Source organism: Fopius arisanus, unplaced genomic scaffold (assembly GCF_000806365.1).
Source record: "Fopius arisanus strain USDA-PBARC FA_bdor unplaced genomic scaffold, ASM80636v1 scaffold00087, whole genome shotgun sequence".
Lineage (NCBI taxonomy): Eukaryota > Metazoa > Arthropoda > Insecta > Hymenoptera > Braconidae > Fopius > Fopius arisanus.
The window spans coordinates 348,816-370,226 of record NW_011887826.1 but is presented as its reverse complement, the minus strand read 5'-3'; the positions used below and the strand labels follow the sequence as shown (position 1 = coordinate 370,226).

Below are 21,411 nucleotides of genomic sequence, written 5' to 3'. Positions count from 1 at the left end.
TTTCATTTTCACCCGCCTTTTTTTCTCCATCGACTTTATTAAAATGTCACTGAAACTGACATCATCATTCTGCAAGGCAAGACAAAAAACCACTGAAATGTTGGACTAAAATAAATTTAAAGATCAAAATGGTCCGGCACCTCGACATTATGCAGGTGCGTGGCAGCAAGAAAACTCCGGTTTTCCAAATTAATTTCTCCAACGTCAGGTGGAGTTTCACATCCCTGCCCTTCGCTGATTCTCTCCATCCTGTCGTCCCCTAGGTCTATGGATCCCGGTATCCATCCTCGAGGCATCTTGGAAGGCTTCCAATAGAGAATTGAACCGTTCGTAACTGTTGAACGTGAATTACGGACATCTGTACCATAGAGCAAGTTTATACGTTTCCCTTGAAACTAGTAGATGTCGGTTTGAGGGTGTGATTGAGGGTTTGCAGGTGAATGAGATTGAGCAAGCAGTTGAAATCAGGTCTGGTATTTCACGGTACAACCTCTCGTTTATAAATATTTAATTTAGCACTGGGAAAACAACACGAGAGTGGGCGGATGAATTGGAAGGGTGGGAAAACGCTAGCTGAAACTGTTAGTGTTTCGACCAATTTGAATTTTCGTAACCGCCCTTTATTCACTATATATGTCACCATCCTCCATATATACCATATATACCATCATCCAACTGATGTATGGTTCTTGGTTTGACCAATCCATGATTCGTGTACATATGGATGTACTTTTGGTTGAGCAACGCTCTATTTCGATCATAGCAATGTATGTTTTCATTCAATGTTTCACGTGTAAATAGTCACGTCATTCAGTTTACGTGCCTCCAGCTATTTTAATATCGCTCCATGAAAATTGAACGCATAATTGGATGCAGTCGGACATCGTTCGTATTTGCGCTTCATACCGAATTGCGAGGGAAGACTGATGGGCTTTTGTTCAGTGGCAACAGTGAACGCCTGTATCAGATAATAATTAGTCGAATATTAAAGTCGCTCTATTGAAATGCAATCCGGTACTGGTTGTAGCGTCAGGAAAAAAATGAATTGTCAAACCGAGGGATCATGTTTTTCATGATTCATCTCAATAATTGATTAAACTCAAATATTTCCTGATCACTGAATTTTTAATGCCAATTTATTGATCAATTGAGAATTTGATATTTCAAAAACCGATTGATTTATGAATAACGAGTAAAAATGCTAATGATTTGTAGTTGGAAATTTTTTAAGCTTTTTACGTGAAATTTCAAGACTAATTTTTCAGGGAAGTTGAAAATTAGTTGTATTACCTTGAGCGATTGAGTTGCAAACAGTAAACCACCGGTTTCTACTAATCCTGGGCGACTCCTTTGCTCGTCCCCACCGCGGGGTCTAACTATGCGGGGAACGTGCGGGCTAACCGACCCACTACCAGGAACTTACCCCAATTGCGGCCGCGAGCTCCAGTAACTATTGAACACGAGTCGTGACGTGCGTTATAGGATGATTCTATAGTACAGCTTCCTCGAGTCGCTCCTCATCCCGCAATTGTGCATGTTTTGAGATCCAGCATGCATGCCACTGCTCATCTTCGAAGGGCGATCGATCCATCGGCCGATATTCCACGAGGAAAGATCACCCAGGTATTGATATACATATCTGGCATGTGGCGCACGTCATCCAATTGACAGAGTGCTGATACCATAGGTGAGAAGAGAAAATCCCCAGGGGTTTTCACCGGACATCAAAAAACCCGGGGTTTTCGAATACTCTTGTGGTGATTTTTAAATAAATTCACACCAACATTCACGCCAGCAACAAAGCAGATGCTACTGAATTCACGAAACTCTTTATCAAAATTTTTTATTTTATTGGAATGCAGCCGTATCAATCACGGATTTGAGGAGATAATCGCGCCGGGGCTCTTTCTACGCGGAATTTTTCGAGCGATAATTGCGTACTTTAAGTTGGTTGGGATAACAGGGAAGTGGTGGCTTCATATGGATAAGTAAACGTAATATTCGTGTTTGAAAAGTTTGATACTGTGTGCGTGGTTTTTGACGTTAGAATAATTGTCAACATGAAAGCCGAAGAGGAATGGAGGACCGAGCGGAAGTTTCCTCCAACCATTACAATTCGCAAATTTATCGTATGCCGAGGTGAATACGTGAAGTGCATTATTTCCAGCGTTATGTTGGTCCCCGTGAGTTTCGTATTATTCACTATCAGAACATCGCCCGCAGACCTAACGCAAAGTTCGCGACAGCGTCTGAGTAGTTTATGAATGCCTCCGGGTGATTGCGCAACCCTCGGAGGTGTTTATCGGAGAAGCTGGTTGCCTTCCCACATAGCTGTCCACCAGGTCCTCTCATCTGTCGGATTCTCAACGCCTTCATGGCTTCGACCTCCGCTGGACTCTCCACGGATCCACGGATCGCGGATTTTTTTTTTTCTGCCAATTTTTAGTCACCGGGATATTCCAAACAATCGATTGTTTTTCCGGCTAACGAGGTCGGGTGGAAAAAATTCCAAATGAAAGGGCGAAATAGGTAGCAGACGGGAAAGAGATTCGGGTGTGGAAAATTTTTATTTATTTTTTTTTTCAATTCGCCCGAACGAAACCCTGCGCTGCCGCATGGTCAGCGATTGCCCAGGCTCGGTGATTGTATTTGAAAGGTTTGGGAACTTTATTCATTTTAGCGGATTTTTTTTTTTTCATTGAGTTTCAACTAGTGGGGCAATGAAAGTAGAAAAATTTCATGCACACAAAAAAAGTTTTCATTTTCAGGGACTTGTCCTCTACTTTCTGGAGTGGATTGCCAATTTGATAAAAAATCTATTCACAGTTGATGTTGCAATTTTTTTCAGACTTCGAGATAAATTTTATAGTGCACTTTTGAAAACTAAAGGTCGAGGAGGCGATGGTTTATCGATGTGAATGACTCATTGTTTCTAGTGGATATGAGTATCTTTATCGCAGATAGAGAATGGTGTAACTGATAAGCAGCGGCATTGGTGAGCGCACGTGCGGTTGATACTTTTATGACAAGAATTTCCCAAGGCATTTTCCCATTTGCCTGAGCCGCGGAGGGCGAGTTATTCGACATGTATTAGGGTATCGATAGATATCGCTTTTGCCTTTGAGGATCACGGCGCAAGTTTCTCATATCCTGGGCTCTGGCCTCTAACCGCCAATCGATCATCTGCGCAATTATTTCCTTTGAGAATACATCACAAAGCATGTGCAAACCTATACAAGGCGATGATATTGGAGGATACAGGAGTGCATTCAGGGTATCAACAATTTACGGGAATTTGAATAGCCTCCTTGGATGATGTGACGATAATATTTGTGAGAGATTTTCAATGGACGTATACGAAACTGCAAGAGGTGTCCAATTAATTAACGCCCCGGGTAAAAAAAAATTGTGATCGGAATACTTTTTCCAAATTTCCAAAAATTTTCTGGAAAACTTTCCAGAAATTTTTTTTTGAAACAAAAAAATATCGGGGACGAAACAATTGTATTTCTGGAAAATGTTTTGAAAAATTTTTCAAAAATTTGTTTCGGAAAATGTTTTTTATAATTTTCTAGAAATTTCTGCGAATATCATTTTTTTAAAATGATACTGTTGTTTTCTTACTTTTTCAATTTTTCAATATTCTCAAAAAATACGCCATCCAAATTATCAAAAAAACTTTTCAAAACCTTTCTCAAAAATTAAAAAAAATAAAAAAAATTATCTGAAAAGTTTTCCAGAATTTTTTTTTTATTTGGAAAAAATATTCCGATTACAATTTTTTTCCCCGCGGCATTACTTTCATAAAATGCGATAACTCTTTCGATGAGATGGATAGATGAAATAAATTCTTTACGCGCTTTGATAATGCAGAACTTGGATAAAGTTATTCCCGGAATTGAGTTTGAGAAGAGATTGTATGACAAGGTAAGTTGACTATAAACGTGAGGGATCAAATTAATGGGGTTGACTCGGTGTATAGGAGATAGAAATCAAAGTGATTAATTAGATCGTTCATCTCATTCTCTCCTCCCTGGACGGATTCAGTATGTACCACCCGAACTCAAGGACAAGCAGTGGGAGGGACAAGCGGAGTACGAACAAATACAAATCCGTAGGTAAATTGAATGGCGAAATGGTATTCTCGACGGGGCGTCTCAGCCGATATTAATTAGTCTCCGGAGTTAATTGGCCGTCTCATTTTGGCGGACGTATCGGTGATAGCAGGTACTGGACACTATTTGCAAAACAGAGATTGTGTCCATAAGTCAGATAAGAGGACAAATGGTGAAGGTCGAGATGATGCTGCTGGAGGTGAATTGATTCTCTTGACCGGTGTGATAAGAATCGAGTGATCAGTTATTTCGTTTTCACGGGACGAATCGCCGACTGGATTTCTGGGTGATAAATTCCACGGGTGATAAATCCCTCGGGACAATTGATAACTGATGCCTGGACTCTTTGGATTTACAGAGGTTGATGGCTGTGAAAAAAAAAAGGATATTTGATATTCTCTGGTTGTTGAGGGAAAAAAGATTGCTGCGGATCGGAAAGATCTATTGGTAAGGAGTGCATCCGCGCTCACATTGGAAATTCATCTGCGCATCTGAGAGTCAAGTCCACAACGAATGGGGCTGGATTGAATTGGAAATGAGATCGGTCTGAGGAGGTGGAGGAGCTTGAATTTATGTTCGATCTCGAGACGAGGAGGTGAGCGGCTGCTGCAGATGAGGGATTGAAGAATTAGGAACGAAATTAACCGTAAATTGGGAGATTTATCTCATTACTCTTTTTTTCTTCAGCTTCTTGGGAGTGGAATATGAAATAATATGAGGAGAAAGTGTGTCGGCAAATCTCGGGAGCATTCCTTGATGTTCTCATATATCTTCAGTCATCCGAGTACTCGGTGACATCACGAGAGACGGTCGAGCGTGAATTATTAGTTCCATCAGAGATGTTACTGTCATACCAACGAATATCCTGTTATTACACATTTTCATGATAGCCTTGGGGAAGGTAGTTGTATTTTATCAATGTTGAGGGATATTCTGGAATCGTGACAGCGGATTCGGAACGAACGGTCGGGAAATTCAGTATTGAATTTTGCAGCCATTGATTGGCTTCCGCACTATCAATTCACCTAGACAATTCTAAATGATTATTGTTTATTTGACTATGGGTATAATTCGTTTCAATAATGTACTGAATTTAAAGCTGTATAGCTCGAAATAAGATTTATTCAGATGCCACCTCAAGGATCAAGTAGTCCAAGTCTGTCATATTCCGGCAGAAGACTCGTCAGACGCTTCCGGTAGTCATCTCTCTGATAGAGTCGTTTTATTCCGTCAACATCATTTATCAATGTATCCACAGAGACGACATTGCATGACGAAGCGTGCATGATAGGCTCAACCAGACAGGTGGATATTGCACTGACGAATATCCTGTCATCGTACATCTTGCGAAGTGCCTCCAATGACGGAGGATCAGCTGTACAATTCAGATGCTTCATCGTTTTCGATAATTCCGAGTGATATTCTTCTAAGAGGGAGAACTGGAGGTCTTGGACAGCTTCTGTGGTACTCGTTGATATGAAGTAACGCAGATCGACTACTGGAGAATTGTAACATGCGTACTGGAAGTCCACCTAGTTATCGGAATATTGGGATCAATTGAGGGTAATTTGAAAAATACTTCTGCTTTCTCGAAAATTCTTCGCATATCGAATATCCATTCGCGCTTACCAATGCAACTTTATTAGGATTGCCTGCTGCATCGTATGCAAACATGATATTCAATTGACTACAATCCCCATGAGTGAGAACAGCGAATTCATTTTCCCATGAACTAAATGCCTTTCGTGTTTTCTCGAATACGACTTTCGTGAGGTTCTTCAATTTTCTCGCGTATCTGAAAATATTCACGTAAATACTAGTTCTGATCAGTGTAGCTGTGAATTGAAATATAAATCTTCATCAGACGTACTTTGCGTCGAGCTCCTTCCACTCTGCAATCGTAATGGCAAGTGACGTCAAAGCGTTAACGAGAAAATCGGCGGAACTATCCTCTTCACTGCTAAAGAGATTATTTCTAAATTGCAGCTTGTATTCAGGATTCTAAAATTATGTCAATCAGTGAATACCATTAAAAAATATATTGCAGTTCACAATGATTCTTACCTTTTCAGTGATTACCACAGAGGCTGCGTGAAATTGCGCAAGACTACGAATCGCTATCGATGCATGTTGTAAATCCAATCCGGTCGCTCGGTTCGCTATTGAAAAACCGAGAACGCCCAAGTCCTCCATAATAGCGAAATATGGTTTTTCCGCATGACTGTATAACAGTTTCGCTATTCGGGGTGTGTTCATGACGTTTTGCATTCTCCTAAGTGGACCTGCCAGGATGTCCATCTCGTTGAGGTACACAGCATGAATCTATCAATAATAACGAATTAATAAAACTTTACGGAATTAAACATCACAACTGCCTTCATCACTCCCTTTGATAGATTACCCATTGGCTCATCTGTTCATTTTCAAAAGTGTGCATGTGCTTCACGAAGAGTGATAATTCCTCTTCAACTTCATTGCCATTTTTTCCAACTCCATACTTGACCAATAGCCGACTGACTTCACTCGTGTAATTGTCGCCTTTTGCACCGATTCCCTTTAAATTCACATCGATTACGCGGATAGTGTCAACCTGTTTAAATTCTCGAACAATTTTTTCAATAAGGCCAGCATCAATCCGCAGCTTTGACATTTTATGACCGCCGCTCTCGAACGTCAAGCGCAGATTGAGTGACAGATCTCAGTAACTCGTGCTAAATGGGGGCACGATAATAATTACTCTGGATTGCACAATTCAGCAAAATCCTAGTGGAATTAATGAAACATCAATAGAGATGTGGTATGAATAAGATAAGATAAACTTCCATATTTCTTATGATCATGTTTATCCAGCCGATAATGGCGTTTGACCTTGTGTGCGAATGTATTCAATATTCCACGGAAACAATCGGGGACGTACACTCTGTGGTATGACAATGCAGAATGTATAGCTTTACTTCCAGTATGCAATCATGCTTCGCAAATATTATTACAGCTGTCCAGAATTTGCATGGAATTGACGATTAATTCTATAGGCATGTACCTTCAGTGAAAGGTGGATTATGTGTGGTTGTACACGGCAACACGAAAGCCTTTTTTTAATTAATTTACGGTTGTTAATGCAAAATCTTTCATGGTCGTATGGCCGAACCAATGAGAGACTTGCGTCGGGGGAAAAATAGAAAAATTATGTGTTGGGAATAATCCCGGGTCTGGATTAGTCGGGATAAAGGAGAATTTTTTAATCTTCAGGATTTGCTATTATTCACATTTTTCATTAACATATTTTTATTCTCATGTTATTCAAATCTCACAATGAAAAAGTTACAACGGAACCAGTTATGGCGGATGGCTAAATTATTTCACCAGAACCTTCGGTGTAGACTTTATCTAAAATTAACCATGTTTGTGCAACATTTGGGTGCGCGGTTATGTCCACATTATTAAAGCCTTCGCGGTGGGAATGTCAAAGTATTTTACGGCTCAGTTTCTTCGTTGTCTATTGAAGTACCGAATAATATTCTTTGAAAAGTAATGGCTAAAAGTCGCATTCATTAATACAATCAGGAGTAGGTCAACCACACAGCAAAAATTGTTAGAATTTTTTGGTAAGCCATAGTGCAAGTTAATGCTATTCTCTGCATACGAACGAAATTTCAAAGGAAGCACATAAATTAATATTGAACCAGAAAACCGTAGCTTTTCACATATGTACCATTGATTTCCCAGAGTAGAAATGTTTTTTCATGTTCGCGAAAGCATTCACTTGCGAATTGGGTTTTCTTCCCATTCAATTTGAGTTATTCACGGTCCACTATATGATTAAATCCTGACTCATTTTCTCCCACTTAATTTCATCCTGCGAATAAACGCACAGAAAAATTCTCCACGCTATATAATACTGTAAGAAAATCGGTAATTATTCCACAGAATCAATCACGCATTTGTAACATATTTATTCAGTCTAAAAACGCTTGAATTCCATAATAATAAAGAACGAGAGAATGATTATAATATTTACACTGAGGTCGAACGACCTACTGACGTATGCAAAGATGTGACGTTAATAGCATGACATAATGTGGTAGTGCTGTCATGTCGGTGCGTAATTGTACGGTTCTGAAATGTACGCGGAATTGTTAAGGAAAACTACAGATGCCGTAACATGCATAATATTGAAAAAGTCCTAGCAAACTGACAAGTGCAATCGAATACTAATAATGAATGAAGAAAAATCTCCAATTAACACGTACGAAAATAATGAGAATTTTTTTTGGATTTCGACTCATTGATGTTGAAACGCTTAAATCATGAATTCAATCGCTGAATGAAGAATCTGCCGATGAAGAAGGTGAAATAGCTTTCGCAGTATCTGAAACTCTCCTAAGCGGTTTACTCCCACAGAAAGTGCCATGAAGCTTGCGTGTAATCTCGCGAGGCTACGAATGGCCAGTAAGGAATGTGATAAGTCTAAGCCGTTCAGGTGATTTCCCATTGTAAGACGGAACTGCAGATCCTCTATAATCACCAAGTAAGACTTCTCGAGAGCAGTCTATGGGATTGCAGTGCGAGATCTCGACTCGTGCATCCCCTTCAGGAGATCTGTCTTCATCTTCGACTTGTTGAGACATCAGTTTTTTGTCAACACGACATTAATCCAGTTTTATTCAGAAAATGATAATGAAATGGTGGCGAGAATATTCTCTTCGATTAATTGGCGAAGTATTACAATATTTACTATTTTTTCTGTTTGAATATTAATATTGGAAAACGGTGGACGTTTGTGACCCAAAGCTATCAACTCATGTTTTGCCCGCGTTTGCTTGCCTGCATATCCAATATTCGAGATAAATATTGGGTGCTATACAGGTCTTGTGCAGAATCATTCATTTTTTTTTACTATTTGATAAGTTACCGCGAACATAGTCGTATCGATTTTTAATCCATTCGAAATTCGTGATGAATGGTCGTGAGGCAAAAATTCACCGCGTAATTACTGAAAGAAAATTCTTTCATATTTACGATATCGCGATCTAGATCGGAAAGTGATGAGTTCAACTAATGGAGAAAGCAAGCTTTTATCAATTTCGAATCTCGTCAAACAATGGTGAAGCATTCTCAGTTTTATCTGTCGATAACGGTGAGATATCGAGATTAGGCATTTTTCGTTAGTAATTTTATCTCAGGGAGTTTTTCAGCTTGAAATAAGTGATAATATTACATCACGATGAAAATCAGTGTTCACGGCAATGACACCGCAGAATATTTGCTGATAATGAAAAATATCGTGCAATCAATAATTACTTCCGTAATATCCCGGGTAATAAAAATTGTAATCGGAATATTTTTTCCAAATTTTCAAAAAAATTCTGGAAAACTTTTCACAAATTTTTTTTTTTCAAAAAAAAAGGTAGCAAAATAATTGTGTTTTTGGCAAATGTTTAGAAAAATTTTCGAAAAATTTCTGAAAAATTTTCTAGAAATTGTTTGAAAATTTGAAAAAAATATTCCGATTACAATTTTTTTTTTCGGGATCTTAACTCATATTGGCAATAATCGATAATCATAGGAATGAGATCAGTCGAGGAGGCCCATGGCTTCCCACTTTGGCAATCTCCTGCTCATGGTCTCCTTATACTTGGGATTCTCGTACGCTTTGTTATTGAACGACGCCTCATCCTGTCCCATGATCTCATCGAGGTTCTGAGCTTCCTTCTTATCGACGAGAACTATCGGCAGGATGGTGCAAGCAGCGAGCATACCGTACACCTCCATCCTATATACGGCTTCCTTCAGTTCATCCAAGCTTGGTGGCTCGACTTTACAACCGATCCTCCGCATTGTCGCAGTTAAGACTTTGAGGTATTCGTCTATGAGATGATCCCGGTGACTTAAGAGCACAGTCTCCGATGGGCTTGTATTGAGAAAATAATTGAGATCAATTGCCGGTGAACCGTAAACGCAAAGTTGAAAATCCACCTAAAATCAAATTACAAGTCTTCCGATTATTCTCATTAATTGATTGACATTCATAATTGATTGATTACCCTTGTAGATGAGATAGCACATTAATAATCGATTATCAATGAAAACTTTTAATCCAAATCGAATCTGTGGAAGCGAATCGATTGCTATTAGGTTATCGATTTAAATATTGACGTTCGATAGTGGGCGCGAAGTTGGAAGATGTGAGAAGATCTCCTGCATTATGAAAGTGTTATTGAATCAATGATGAATCTACTCGGGGAATAAGTGAACAGCACGAGTTAGTGATGGCTAACTTGAATACTCGTATTTAGAATGTCGTAAAAGTCGAGAGTGCTGACTTTGATGCAGCAAATACTGGAAACAGGTAAGGTGGTACTATCGAGTCAAGAAATGGCGGTGCACGAAAACGAAATGTTCGTTTCAACAGCCCTTCTAAAGTACAGTACACAGTTGGCAGAATCGAAGTCGAGACGAGTTCATTGAATTATTCACGTAGCATGACTTTACCAACCTCCTTTCTTCGTTCTTTTCAATCCTCTCTTGGAAAGATCACGTGCGTAGCACTCGAGCTTTTTCCCGTCTTGCTTATGAATTTCTCGAATGGATAATGAATATGTCTGAGTTATGTCAATTGTAATGGAATCTAATGGCATCTTGGATGATCTTACTGGAGGAAATCATGTACTCCGACCACTTACGAAAATGTGCCTCGTGACTTTGCCATTGTCGTCGTAGGCAAAGAGCATGTTGTTGACCCAGAAATCGCCGTGATTTATCACGTTGAAGTCAGATTCATTGGGGATTCGACAGTTCGATGCTCTCTCATATACGACATCTGCCACTTTGGCAATCTTATCGGCGTATAATGTACCAAGCTTCGGCCAGTGTTCCACAGCTCTACCGAGACTCTTCATACCGTTCGTGAAGAACGTTCTCATTTCCGGTGGATTGTCAGTGTTGAAGATGCCTCTGTTATAACGGGTCTTACATTCTGGTGACTAGATTAAAAAAAAATTCATCTTCAGCACTCATCAAGCTGCTCATTTCTTATTGATACAGTTTTATCCATCTGCCTGTTACTGACCTTTTCATAGACTGCAATGGAGCTAGCGTGGAATTTAGCTAATCCTCTCACAGCCAGGATACAATGGTCGAGATCTAAACCGGCTTCTCGATCGGCCATACGGAATCCCAGAGGCGCAAGATCCTCGATGACTAAGAGTGGAGGATTTTTACTCTGTGTATAGAGACATTTTCCACTTATCTTAGTCTCCGGCAGGAGGACCTGCATCTCGTGAAGTGTTGTCGTCATCATCTGGATTTCAACCCCGAAGAGATCAGCCTGTTCGACCTATTTTCAAGGGAAAAATCCAGAATTTTTTAAATTGTCAGCTCGTGACAACGCCTCTGAGGTAATCGCCGTAAATAGATGAAATGCTCGAGATGTATAATTAAATGTAGAATAATCAGAGTGAACGAACTAACCAAGTCCTTTTGCTGTCCCTCTGTCGTAGGTGCCACCTTCACTATTATCGAACGTTTTTCTGTGACCTTTCTGCCGCCCTCATCGCGTGTGAACTCAACTGTAGAACGATGCATGTCGCTCGTATAATTGTCACCTTTGTTAGTCGCGGGCTTGGTTGTCATCTCGGTTATTTCAATGCTATCATCGTTCTCCGAATTCTTCAAAACTCGCTGAATAAATTCAGCGTTCAGCCAGTCTGGTGCCACCAATTCCATTTTCTAATCGATCGGGGTGTGCAATAGTCACACGTTCACCTCTGAATTTACGCGAAAAAAATTACAGATTTAATGCATTTGTCGGGGATATGTAAACCAGTTAATCGCTTACTTCTGATGTTTTTAATGGTCTCCAAGTAATTATCGGAGGCCTTGTCAATATTGAAGGTGACAGCCTTTTGATGTTTCCGGGGATGCAGCGACTCTTACTTATAGTCTGTCGAGGAACTCCGTAATTTACAGACATCTCGTGTGCTGTTGAAAATGTGAATTACGTAACTGCTTATGAATTCGAATCTATCGTGCATCCAACCGTCTGCCTTAATAGCAGTGCTAGAAGATAATATCTGCACTGTCACTTAAATGCTATTGCGCTAGTCTTGTTGCCGATAAGATTTATCTGGCTGTCGTTGTTAGCAGGAAAAATGTGGTCAGAGATCCATTTCTTCATGTTACTGGGGAAATTTTGTCGACGGAAACTGAAAACAACAGGGTTTTTAAGAAATACCATGTGAAGTGTTATTGCCCTCTCGATGATTCGAATTTATCGATGCACTTCAGATTTTAGGGGAAAATATCAATCCTGTAAGTACGTTTCACATGTACTTGGGATAATGGATCCCCTCATGTCATCCATAACGACAGCAGCTGTTTATAACACTTTCATTGATTTTTTCAGAGTTAACTTTATTAACGCTCCATCAGTTTTAAATTGGTCGTTATCGTTATACTATTGGAGGACTGCGGGGGTAATCGAGCGTGAATCGCTTTTGATGGAGTAAAATAGGTGAAAAAGGGAATTTGGAAAAACTGAAAAATTCTCGATTACTACTCGACGGGATAATAGCCGTAATTATTGGGAAATTGCCGTGTCATTGCAAAATATACGTACCCATAATTCATGTCGTACAATGTACGCGGATACAAATTTTTTATAAACGTCTTTGTGCTGGGATGCGACGAGGAATCTTAAAAATATAAAAAAAAACTCATATTTTATTCAGTATAAATCGAATTTTTATTGAATTCGAGAACACATGAAAAATTATCTGATACGATGAAAAAATATCTTTCTCTGGGTTCCATTGAAATCTTTCAATTCTCGTTCAAAATTTTATTAATTCTCTCTTTTTATCGGAATTTAGAAAATCTTCTACGCAATTGCAATTTAATGGAGCTGATGTACATTGTCGTCGAGACGGTAGGCTATTGCCTGGAGCTATTTAAAAATTAAATCAAAGAAAAAAAATTATTGAATAATAATCAATCGGGTAACTACTGTACAATTAACGGGATATCATACATTATGCGTTGGAATAATATCATCTCTTCTGTCATCTCATTTTTTTCGCCGGAGAAATACCTCAGGCGTTAATGCCTCTCAATTTTTCTTACCCACAACATGGAGATTTTTTTTTCCTTTTTCCATGTCACCTCGTGCCCGCCCAGTTCAGCCCCCAGAGGGCATGAAAAGTATGGAAATTCTCACCATCAAAACTCTCGCGAGTCAATTCGTGGCAAAAAGAAATGTGAAATAATAAAAAATCGTATCGCATTCACACGTTGGGAATAAATCTTTCGGCTTTCCCAACACGTCGCCCAGGTGAACTCGAAGGAACACGTTTTCATTCTCAGCATGTAGTGCACCAGACGAGTCCACGGTTTTACTCCCCAGTTTTTCCGTGAGATAAAAGTGATAGAGAGACAAGATGCAGGCAAATGTGAGGAAGAGAAATGCGAAAAAACATATAATGAGATGACAAGACAAATATTATTCACATGGAAATATGTAATTATACTTAATATCGCAGTATCCTTTGTCATAATTTGTTGCATAATGAGAATTCATTGAATAGTTTCCACTGAGCTCGCCCTCATGCTTTCATAAATAGCTTATCATAATACGTTAAATAATCCTCTCAAGGGTTTTCGAGCACGAGTATTTCTACTCATGCGCGTTTGAAGAATGAAACTCACGAAATTAATCCTGGTAATTTACATTTGTTAATGTTCACTATCATATCGTATCAGATAACCCATTTAATTGATGGCGTTCTCTTATTTTTTATGAGAAAGCGTTCTGATACATTTTCTCATATTTTGTACGAATCCTACCGAATTCATTTTACAATCCATCGTAATTGAAAAATTCCTGGATTTCCATGTGAAATGTGAATTACTCCGAGAACTTGTGAAGTGTATCTCGGATTCTGCGCAGCACTCATCGTTTTTTTTTTTCCGTTGATTATTCACATCGGCTAACTGAATTTATAATTTTCCTCAGACCTTGCGTCATTGACTTTTTCTGACGCATCTGTATCAGCAGCACGTATTCACGCTTGGTACTTGCGAGTATGACTCATTTGGGATAATTCAGGAGGTGAGGGGAAGGGTCCTCATGTACGATATTTCCAGGGTAAATGGTAAGTGTAAGAGAATCCCCTAAAATTATTCCCAGGGCACCTTATCCTCAGCAGTTTCGGTGATGAAACTAAACTAGCTTCATGACTCGTGGAATTTTTTTAATTTCCAGGAACAATTACATCAGAGTTCTTAATGGTATGAGTTTTAATTCCATTCTAGATGACGACGTGAAATTCAAATAAATTATGATTTTTTAATTCGAGTGATCGTATTGCAGAGACTGTCAAAATAATTACTGGTGCTGTCTCAAACCCATCTACTCTAATTTCCTGATTCTCTGGTTTAATCTCTTCAATGTACTCTCCTAAAATCCTTTTATCACCCCAAATATCGTCTGGTCTCTTTAAAAGCTACCCGGGAGTGCATTGAATCTTGCGCCCTTCGGGCTTGTGATTCAAGTATCTGGCGTTCTCTTTGCACAAAATTTTCGATGGCTTTGGCAATAGAAACAGCGTCCTGTGAATGACTCCAGGTGGATCTTGATTTTGCTCGATATCCGGATCCCCGGTGAAATGATAAGAGAAAAGGGGACAGGAGAGTGCGAAATTAACGAAAAAAAAAAAAATAAAATAGACGAGGAGAAAGAGGAGAATCCGATCATCCCTTTTACTTATCCGTAAGTGCTATTGTCCAGGCCGCACGTTCCAGATTGCACCCTCGAGTTCTCGCCATTAATCGATTCTGGATTCAGCCTCTCTGGTCGTCGATTTCAAACGCCCGCCAATACCGTTGTCCGTTTATTCTTTTTATCTACAGCATTACTGTAGTTTCATTTTAGCCCGTGAAATTCCACTCTGGGGATTTAAATTCCCTCCCTCTGCGATTCTTTTGGTAATTAAATTTATGGTATTTGATTTCACTCGGTGATGTTCCATTTGAATCTCCATGCCATGGTAAATGAAAATCAAGTGTTTGATGTTCTTCCACAAAGAGTAGATAATTGACAAAGCATTACTGGCAAATAACTGTTTCATTAATGGTGAAAATAGATAAACCAATGTCATATTTTCATTGAATTAGTCAGTGCTTACTGATGCCACACTATTCTCACAGAATATATTGATTTAATATTAACCACAGCAATCGTCGAACCGAATTCGGTTTAAAGTAGCCATTAATTATACCCAATCAACGGCTTTATCATTTTTATTCTGCACCCAAACATCGGGTTTATTCCTGATAAGGATTATTTGTTCTGCAGTTTCAATTCGTATAGGGGAGGACAGACTAATATAGACATATTTTTATTTTAATTGATGCAGCAGTAATTAACATTGTCGTCTGTCTCTCTGCAATTATTTTTGTCAGACATAAAAAGGCTTATCGTCATGATTTTTTTTAAGAGTTTGCAACGCCGAATTCTTTAACATCCTTTATATTAGGGCTTTCAGGAGGGGCTGGAATATCTCATGTGAAAAGAGAGGCGAATAATTTGTTTGCCTCTGTGGGGATTAAGGATAAGTTCAGACATCGCGAATGGACGATTCATTCTTGGTCGTTTGTGGATGGACATGGAGCATACGTCACGTCTCTCTCTGAGCCATGTATATATCAAGGACGTTCCTAGCTACCACAAGATCTTCATTCTACTTCCCTCTCTTTTTAATGTTTCATTGTGCAACGAGGACCACAAGCCGCAGATAGTCCCTCTCTGACGTCTGCAAATTGTTGCGAAATAAAATCCAGAAAATTGCTTTCCAAATGAACAATTTGTTGGATAATTGAAACTCTCCAGAATTCATTTATATCGAATGAAAATTGACAATTTTACACGTCCGATTAATGGGATTCCTATAATCAACAGCAATTCATTTCACGTAATGAGAAAAAAAAATTGGTATTCAAAAAAAAAATGTAGGAATGATGAAAAAAATAAGGTGTTCACCAAAAACGCATGGCCTTCATGAAATAAATATATGTAGTAGTAATTATCTGTGACATATTGCATTTTTCGTCGTAAATATATTTATCGTGAGGAATTTGAATTGAATTTCGGAAAAAATTCGCTGATTTTGGTACAGTAGTCCTGATAACATCCTTTCGCACATGCGTGCAGAATTTTTATGATTGTTTTTTTCCCAAAGGTTTGCCGGGTCGCAATCCAACCTAACGATGTTCCTCCCCTACATAATTGAATCAAGCTCAAATTGAATAACCGAAACTCGCACAAATAATATTTATAAAGCATACATACCCGCAGTGCTCCCATAGTAACTCAAACGTGTGTATGAGAAATTCGTTAATAAATTTTGAATTTTGCCTCGTAACTCTAGTTACGCGTACAAAGTTATGTGGAAAGCGGAAATGGCAAAGACACTTGACTCACAGTTACAAGAGAGCTGGTTAGAGCGAGAGGGTTGAAGTTTTAACAGCGGGATTTCAAACGAACAGCGAAGTGGGTTGGTGGGTGGCAGAGGGTGAGTATATGTAGGAAAACTCGAGCGATGCTAACAATGAAAGGCGATGTAACTGAAACACCCTTTGCTCTCGTCCCCTCTTTTGGTCCTCTGTGACGTTTCCGACTCGCCAGTTTTCCCCCGAGCTTCCATTTAAGCGGAGAAACTATTGTACGAGCTCGAGGGGAAAAGGATAACATTTCAGGTGACAAGTGACCGTAAAGTAGATCCTCGAAATACCTGTAGCATAATAAAAATAAAAATGGCAAGGCTATTGCGTCACGGTGATGCATGAAATATTTTAGAAAAATGTAGAAATAGAAAAAAAAAATTGATTCCCCTGTTCGAAGATCTTAGATCATGTTCCTTGGAGTCTTCTGAAAAGGGACTTTTTATTATTTCGCTGTTTTCCCTGTCTTTGAGGAATTTATTATTTATTTATTATCTCCTTAATTAAACAAATCCACACAATAATTACTCCCTCTCATCAAAGATTCAAAATGAGGGTCTCAGGTTGTCGGTGAAAGGTCGCATTTTAAAAAATTCCATTTTTTCTTTCACTCAAACGAGATGATATCCGTCGATGAAATTGCGTATTTACTGTTGAAGAGTACTGAGGAAAGCAGGCACGTTGTATACCGAGAGAAGATTCAGATTAGATTCTCTGTAACATACTTACGATATTATAATTATGCAGGGAGCTCATCGCTACTGCTTTTGAGCAACTAACACTTTGTAGTGTACTCTATGAAGCACTTCATTAGAGTTAATTAAGGTATGCGCTTTCATCAATATCAATAATGAAGGCTTTGTTTTAGTCGAGTTACGCAATCACAAGATGTTATCAACGAGATGGTTGAAATGTTGGGAAATCAATAGAACAACTTTTCTGATCACTTCTTAGATCAACTTTGGGATTAATAAACTTTGATGTTCGTCATGTTGAATGAATTTGTATCTCCAGGGAGTGGAATTCCTAGAAGCTCAAGGTAAACGTTTCTGGATGGAGTGTTGGGAACATGGGAGGTGTGTTATACTCAACTCAACCTCTGGTAGATAAACTCCACTCACGACTGATTGACATCGTTGAAGTGAACTCGACTAATCAATGGAAGTCAATAATAGTTACCAGAACAATAATGCTCACAGCAGAGTGCATCTTACGGGCGCATCCTGGTACCAATGATTTCTCTTTCATTCGCGAATTGCCCGGTAGTTTTCGCACAGTTGGTATACCGTGGATCGTAAATAATTTCACGATGCCTGGACAACCGTAAAAATTTACGTCCGGACGTGGCACTCCCACCTCCATCCTATATTCTCAGCAAGTACAAGAGTAGCAGGGATCAGTTGGACAGAACTGGCCAACTGGTCTTGGATACCACTGTCAAAATTTTTGTTTTACGTACCGTCGGTTCTCTACTTTATTTTTTCAAATTAATTGGTGCACCGGGTTTTTAAATTCTCCGGGCATGACAGGATAGAAATATGTCACTTGCATAACTGGCAAAATTCAATTCGAGGGAAAACTGTTTTTCTAATCAAGAAAAATACCGGAAATGCCGGACGATGTTTCCGCAAAATGCATAATCGTCAACTTTGTTCGACATTCCAGCTCCGACTACCACGCGCTTCGTTACGTTTTTTCACAAAATATTTGCGAGGGATTGAAAAAAAGAGGGCACTCTCTCGAGAAGTTTTTCAGCTCTTTCATTTCACATCCATTCACTTGCCTCTGCCTCGGGTTTTTTTTTTTCTATTTTTCAGCTTACGGTCTCACGGCAGCAGCAGGAAATTGGCGGCAGAATATGCAAACAGAAACGGCCATCATTTGATTCGTTCCAGCCTTGGCAAAGTTTGTCAGATAATTAGGAAACGCGACACACGATGGGATTAAATTCCCACTCCACTCTACCTCCTTTCCCCCCAAAGTTGCATTTTACCGATATCGTGCCCGGGCAAAGCTTAATGCTTTAATCTGTTCGTTGGGTAACTTGCGTTGACCGAGATTTTTAGACCCTAAAACTAGCGTAGACACCGGGTGGAATAGTTTCCATGAAGGGAATCGTGCGTTGAATAATAATTATCACCACCCAACAACGAATATGGTGAAAATGTTCATTCGCGTGAATCTTAATCCAACACATGTCCACAGCCGACGATTCTCCCCATCATTTTAATTTTACACCCGATATTCTAAAATAATCTCCGACGATCTTGGAAATAGCGAATTTTTTCCAATGCAGATAATCATCACTTTGGAAAAAATAATCAACGAGAGATGAAATCCCAAGTCTATGCGTAAACAGCTAATTTCCTTTCATCCCGGGAACGGGAATAAAACCCATGAAAAATCCTAAAGAATGAGGAACAAAGGGAATAAGAAAATCATCAGAGTTATCTCCCACCCCCTTTCATCCTAAATTCTTCAAAGAGCCCTGGAATTACCAGATGTAGTACTGAAAGGGGCAGTGACTCGGATAGTTTTTCAACCCCGGAGATAAACCTAGTCCACCCTCACGCAATGTATACACCAGAATGAAATTATCACTGACCTAGCCTTTTTACTTATGTTATCGTCCATTTGCCCCTGTCCCTCTTCATCATTCTCTACATGGCCGTGCACTGTAGCGGTGGCTGTGACCTGGTGGATTATAAATTCGCCGACTTGGCGGAATTCCTCTGTTCGCAAATTAAAATTCCTCTCCATCTCCCACGGCTGAATACAAAGTCCCACAAAGTTCATAACGAACTGATGTTGCAGGAAGCCATCGACTTGGCATTGGCAATGTCACGCTTTGAATTTTCATCCCCTGCCTTACATCCTCACTGTGTCGTCACGTACTTCCACGAAATACGTTAAGTTACTCATTCCATTTGGAATCGGTGCTACCGCGACTGCTCAACTGTACTCCAATGTCGAATGATATCCGGAACACCGTGGAACATGTCCGGATGAGCATTCGTCCGGCCACAACCGAGTTTAATGAGGTTCTGCCGAATGTATTCGCTCACAGAGACCCCAGAAGTCGACATCAACAATTCCCTGAATTTTCGATGGAGAACATTCCTCGGGATACCTCTATGCACATCTGCTGAGTCAGCCATTGTTGACGATTACGAACAAGATTTAAAACAAGGCTATTTCGAATCCCATTAATCCCACATCCAATGAAATTTTACGTCATTTTCAGACTTATTATTTCACTTTCAGGCAATACTCTGAGCTGAGACTTCTGTAAGTCCGTAAGTTCCGATTTAAAACTTCTTTAAGTTAGATCATTTAAAAATTGTTACAGTAAGACTTTCGCAAGTCTCGACATGCGACTTTAAAACTTCATTTAAAACTTTCTCAGTCTATTTGAATTTGGTTGGCACTTGGAGTGAACAAAATCGTGAGTCAAGTCCTCAAAAAACATCACCTGGAACATAAAAAAATCAGCAATAGAGAATGGAAAATAATACCGTACCCAGCTGAAAATAAATTCTAAGTCTCAACAAATATTATTGAAGAATCCTCAACACCCGTCGATAAAAAACGTTTGTTCATGGTAATCATTGACGTACGCCTGCACAATTAGTAGTCAATTCTCCTGAAACGTTCACCGCTTGAATTCAATAGAATCACGTGAATCTGCTATTGACAATCTTCCATCGGTCCTATTCATCCGTATTGAGGCAATTTCCGCACAATCTTCACTTAGAGAATTTTACTTGCAAAATGAACCAGGGTATACACCAGTGCAATATTAATTGTCTCTCTGCAGGTGTCTGGCGTCAGGCTGTTCAATTTCCGATAGAAAATCCGTTGAGCAAACAGCTGTTTGTCTTCAAATGAATAAGAGGCATTGTATTCTCCGATGTTATTCCCTCGTTTTCCCCGTCCCTTACCCAACTGAAAGGAAACACCCCTGGCGCTCTTGCACTAAACAAATTACCGGCCGGTAATACGAGAATGATTGGATCGGGATCCTACCACCACTATCCCATACATCCTCCTTGCTCAGGGTGTTGTATAATCATAATAAACTCAATGATGAAATTGCGCGGTGTGAATAATGATCAATGTCTCAGATCCTAGAGTGTCTCTTGATGAATACCCTTTATTATTAAATTTCGTCTCCCCAGGGACTCGGGTAAAAAAAAAATTGTAATCGGAATATTTTTTTCAAATTTTCAAACAATTTCTGGAGATCATCCCACTGTTTGTTTTTAATTTGCCAATTTAAAAATAATTGCTGTTACTCAACGAAAAATTTTTTAAATTCAGATATTGTCCGGTGGAAATTTTTTACCCTGCAGCAACGATTTCGACTTAATGATCCAATGTTCAATTACTTGCCGATCAAATTTGCTCTCCAAACATCCATCGTCACTAGATATAACAGTAGGATCCATTATCTCAACCCCTTCCTCTGGCATTTACGCAAAATCCGAAAGCCCAAGACGTTTCCGTGGTGAGCTCACCATCTCCATCAACCCATCACCCATTAAATCTTCAACCCCAATGCCCAACATCTCCCCGACGTAAGCCCTTCAGCCACAAATCCGGATGTTCCCACAACGACAGTTAATATCCTATAACAAAAAATTTTCACATAACCCAGTGAAATGCATTTCCCAGGAGCAAATTGAGTTCATCTCATTTTTCACAATTTTTCCAAATCGACAACTCTGAAAATCCAGGTATTTTATTGTTTACCAGATGCCTGAAGCAGAATAACAATTTGATATTTCCTTTTTCAATGATG

General features: G+C 39.3%; 2 protein-coding genes across 2 annotated transcripts in view; one reads left to right on the top strand and one right to left on the bottom strand.

Annotated features, from left to right (window-relative positions):
• Positions 1 to 5,148: 5,148 nt before the first annotated feature.
• LOC105270441 (uncharacterized) lies at positions 5,149 to 12,104 on the bottom strand. Its single transcript, XM_011311363.1, has 10 exons — positions 11,953 to 12,104; positions 11,586 to 11,881; positions 11,185 to 11,451; positions 10,799 to 11,098; positions 9,692 to 10,091; positions 6,517 to 6,812; positions 6,180 to 6,437; positions 5,986 to 6,116; positions 5,745 to 5,910; positions 5,149 to 5,647 (listed from the first exon to the last, which is right to left on the bottom strand). The coding sequence occupies exons 2-10, from the start codon at positions 11,838 to 11,840 to the stop codon at positions 5,252 to 5,254; spliced, it is 2,469 nt and encodes an 822-aa protein (XP_011309665.1). The 5' UTR covers positions 11,841 to 11,881; positions 11,953 to 12,104; the 3' UTR covers positions 5,149 to 5,251.
• Positions 12,105 to 14,193: 2,089 nt separating this feature from the next.
• The window catches only part of LOC105270424 (hemicentin-2), a 69,905-nt gene continuing 62,687 nt past the window's right edge, over positions 14,194 to 21,411 (top strand). The window contains exon 1 of the mRNA XM_011311335.1: positions 14,194 to 14,263. Coding sequence (XP_011309637.1) covers positions 14,239 to 14,263 — 25 coding nt within the window. The 5' untranslated portion in view covers positions 14,194 to 14,238. The remainder of the gene's footprint in view (positions 14,264 to 21,411) is intronic.

Excerpts from the sequence above, each read along its gene's own strand:
- LOC105270441 (XM_011311363.1), bottom strand. The coding sequence starts at position 11,840 with ATGGAATTGGTGGCACCAGACTGGCTGAACGCTGAATTTATTCAGCGA. Across the intron at positions 11,099-11,184 it reads CCATTGCAGTCTATGAAAAG|TCACCAGAATGTAAGACCCG; the intron begins GTCAGTAACAGG and ends TTTTTAATCTAG. Across the intron at positions 6,813-9,691 it reads AGCCATGGGCCTCCTCGACT|ATCTGTCACTCAATCTGCGC; the intron begins GATCTCATTCCT and ends CGAGTTACTGAG.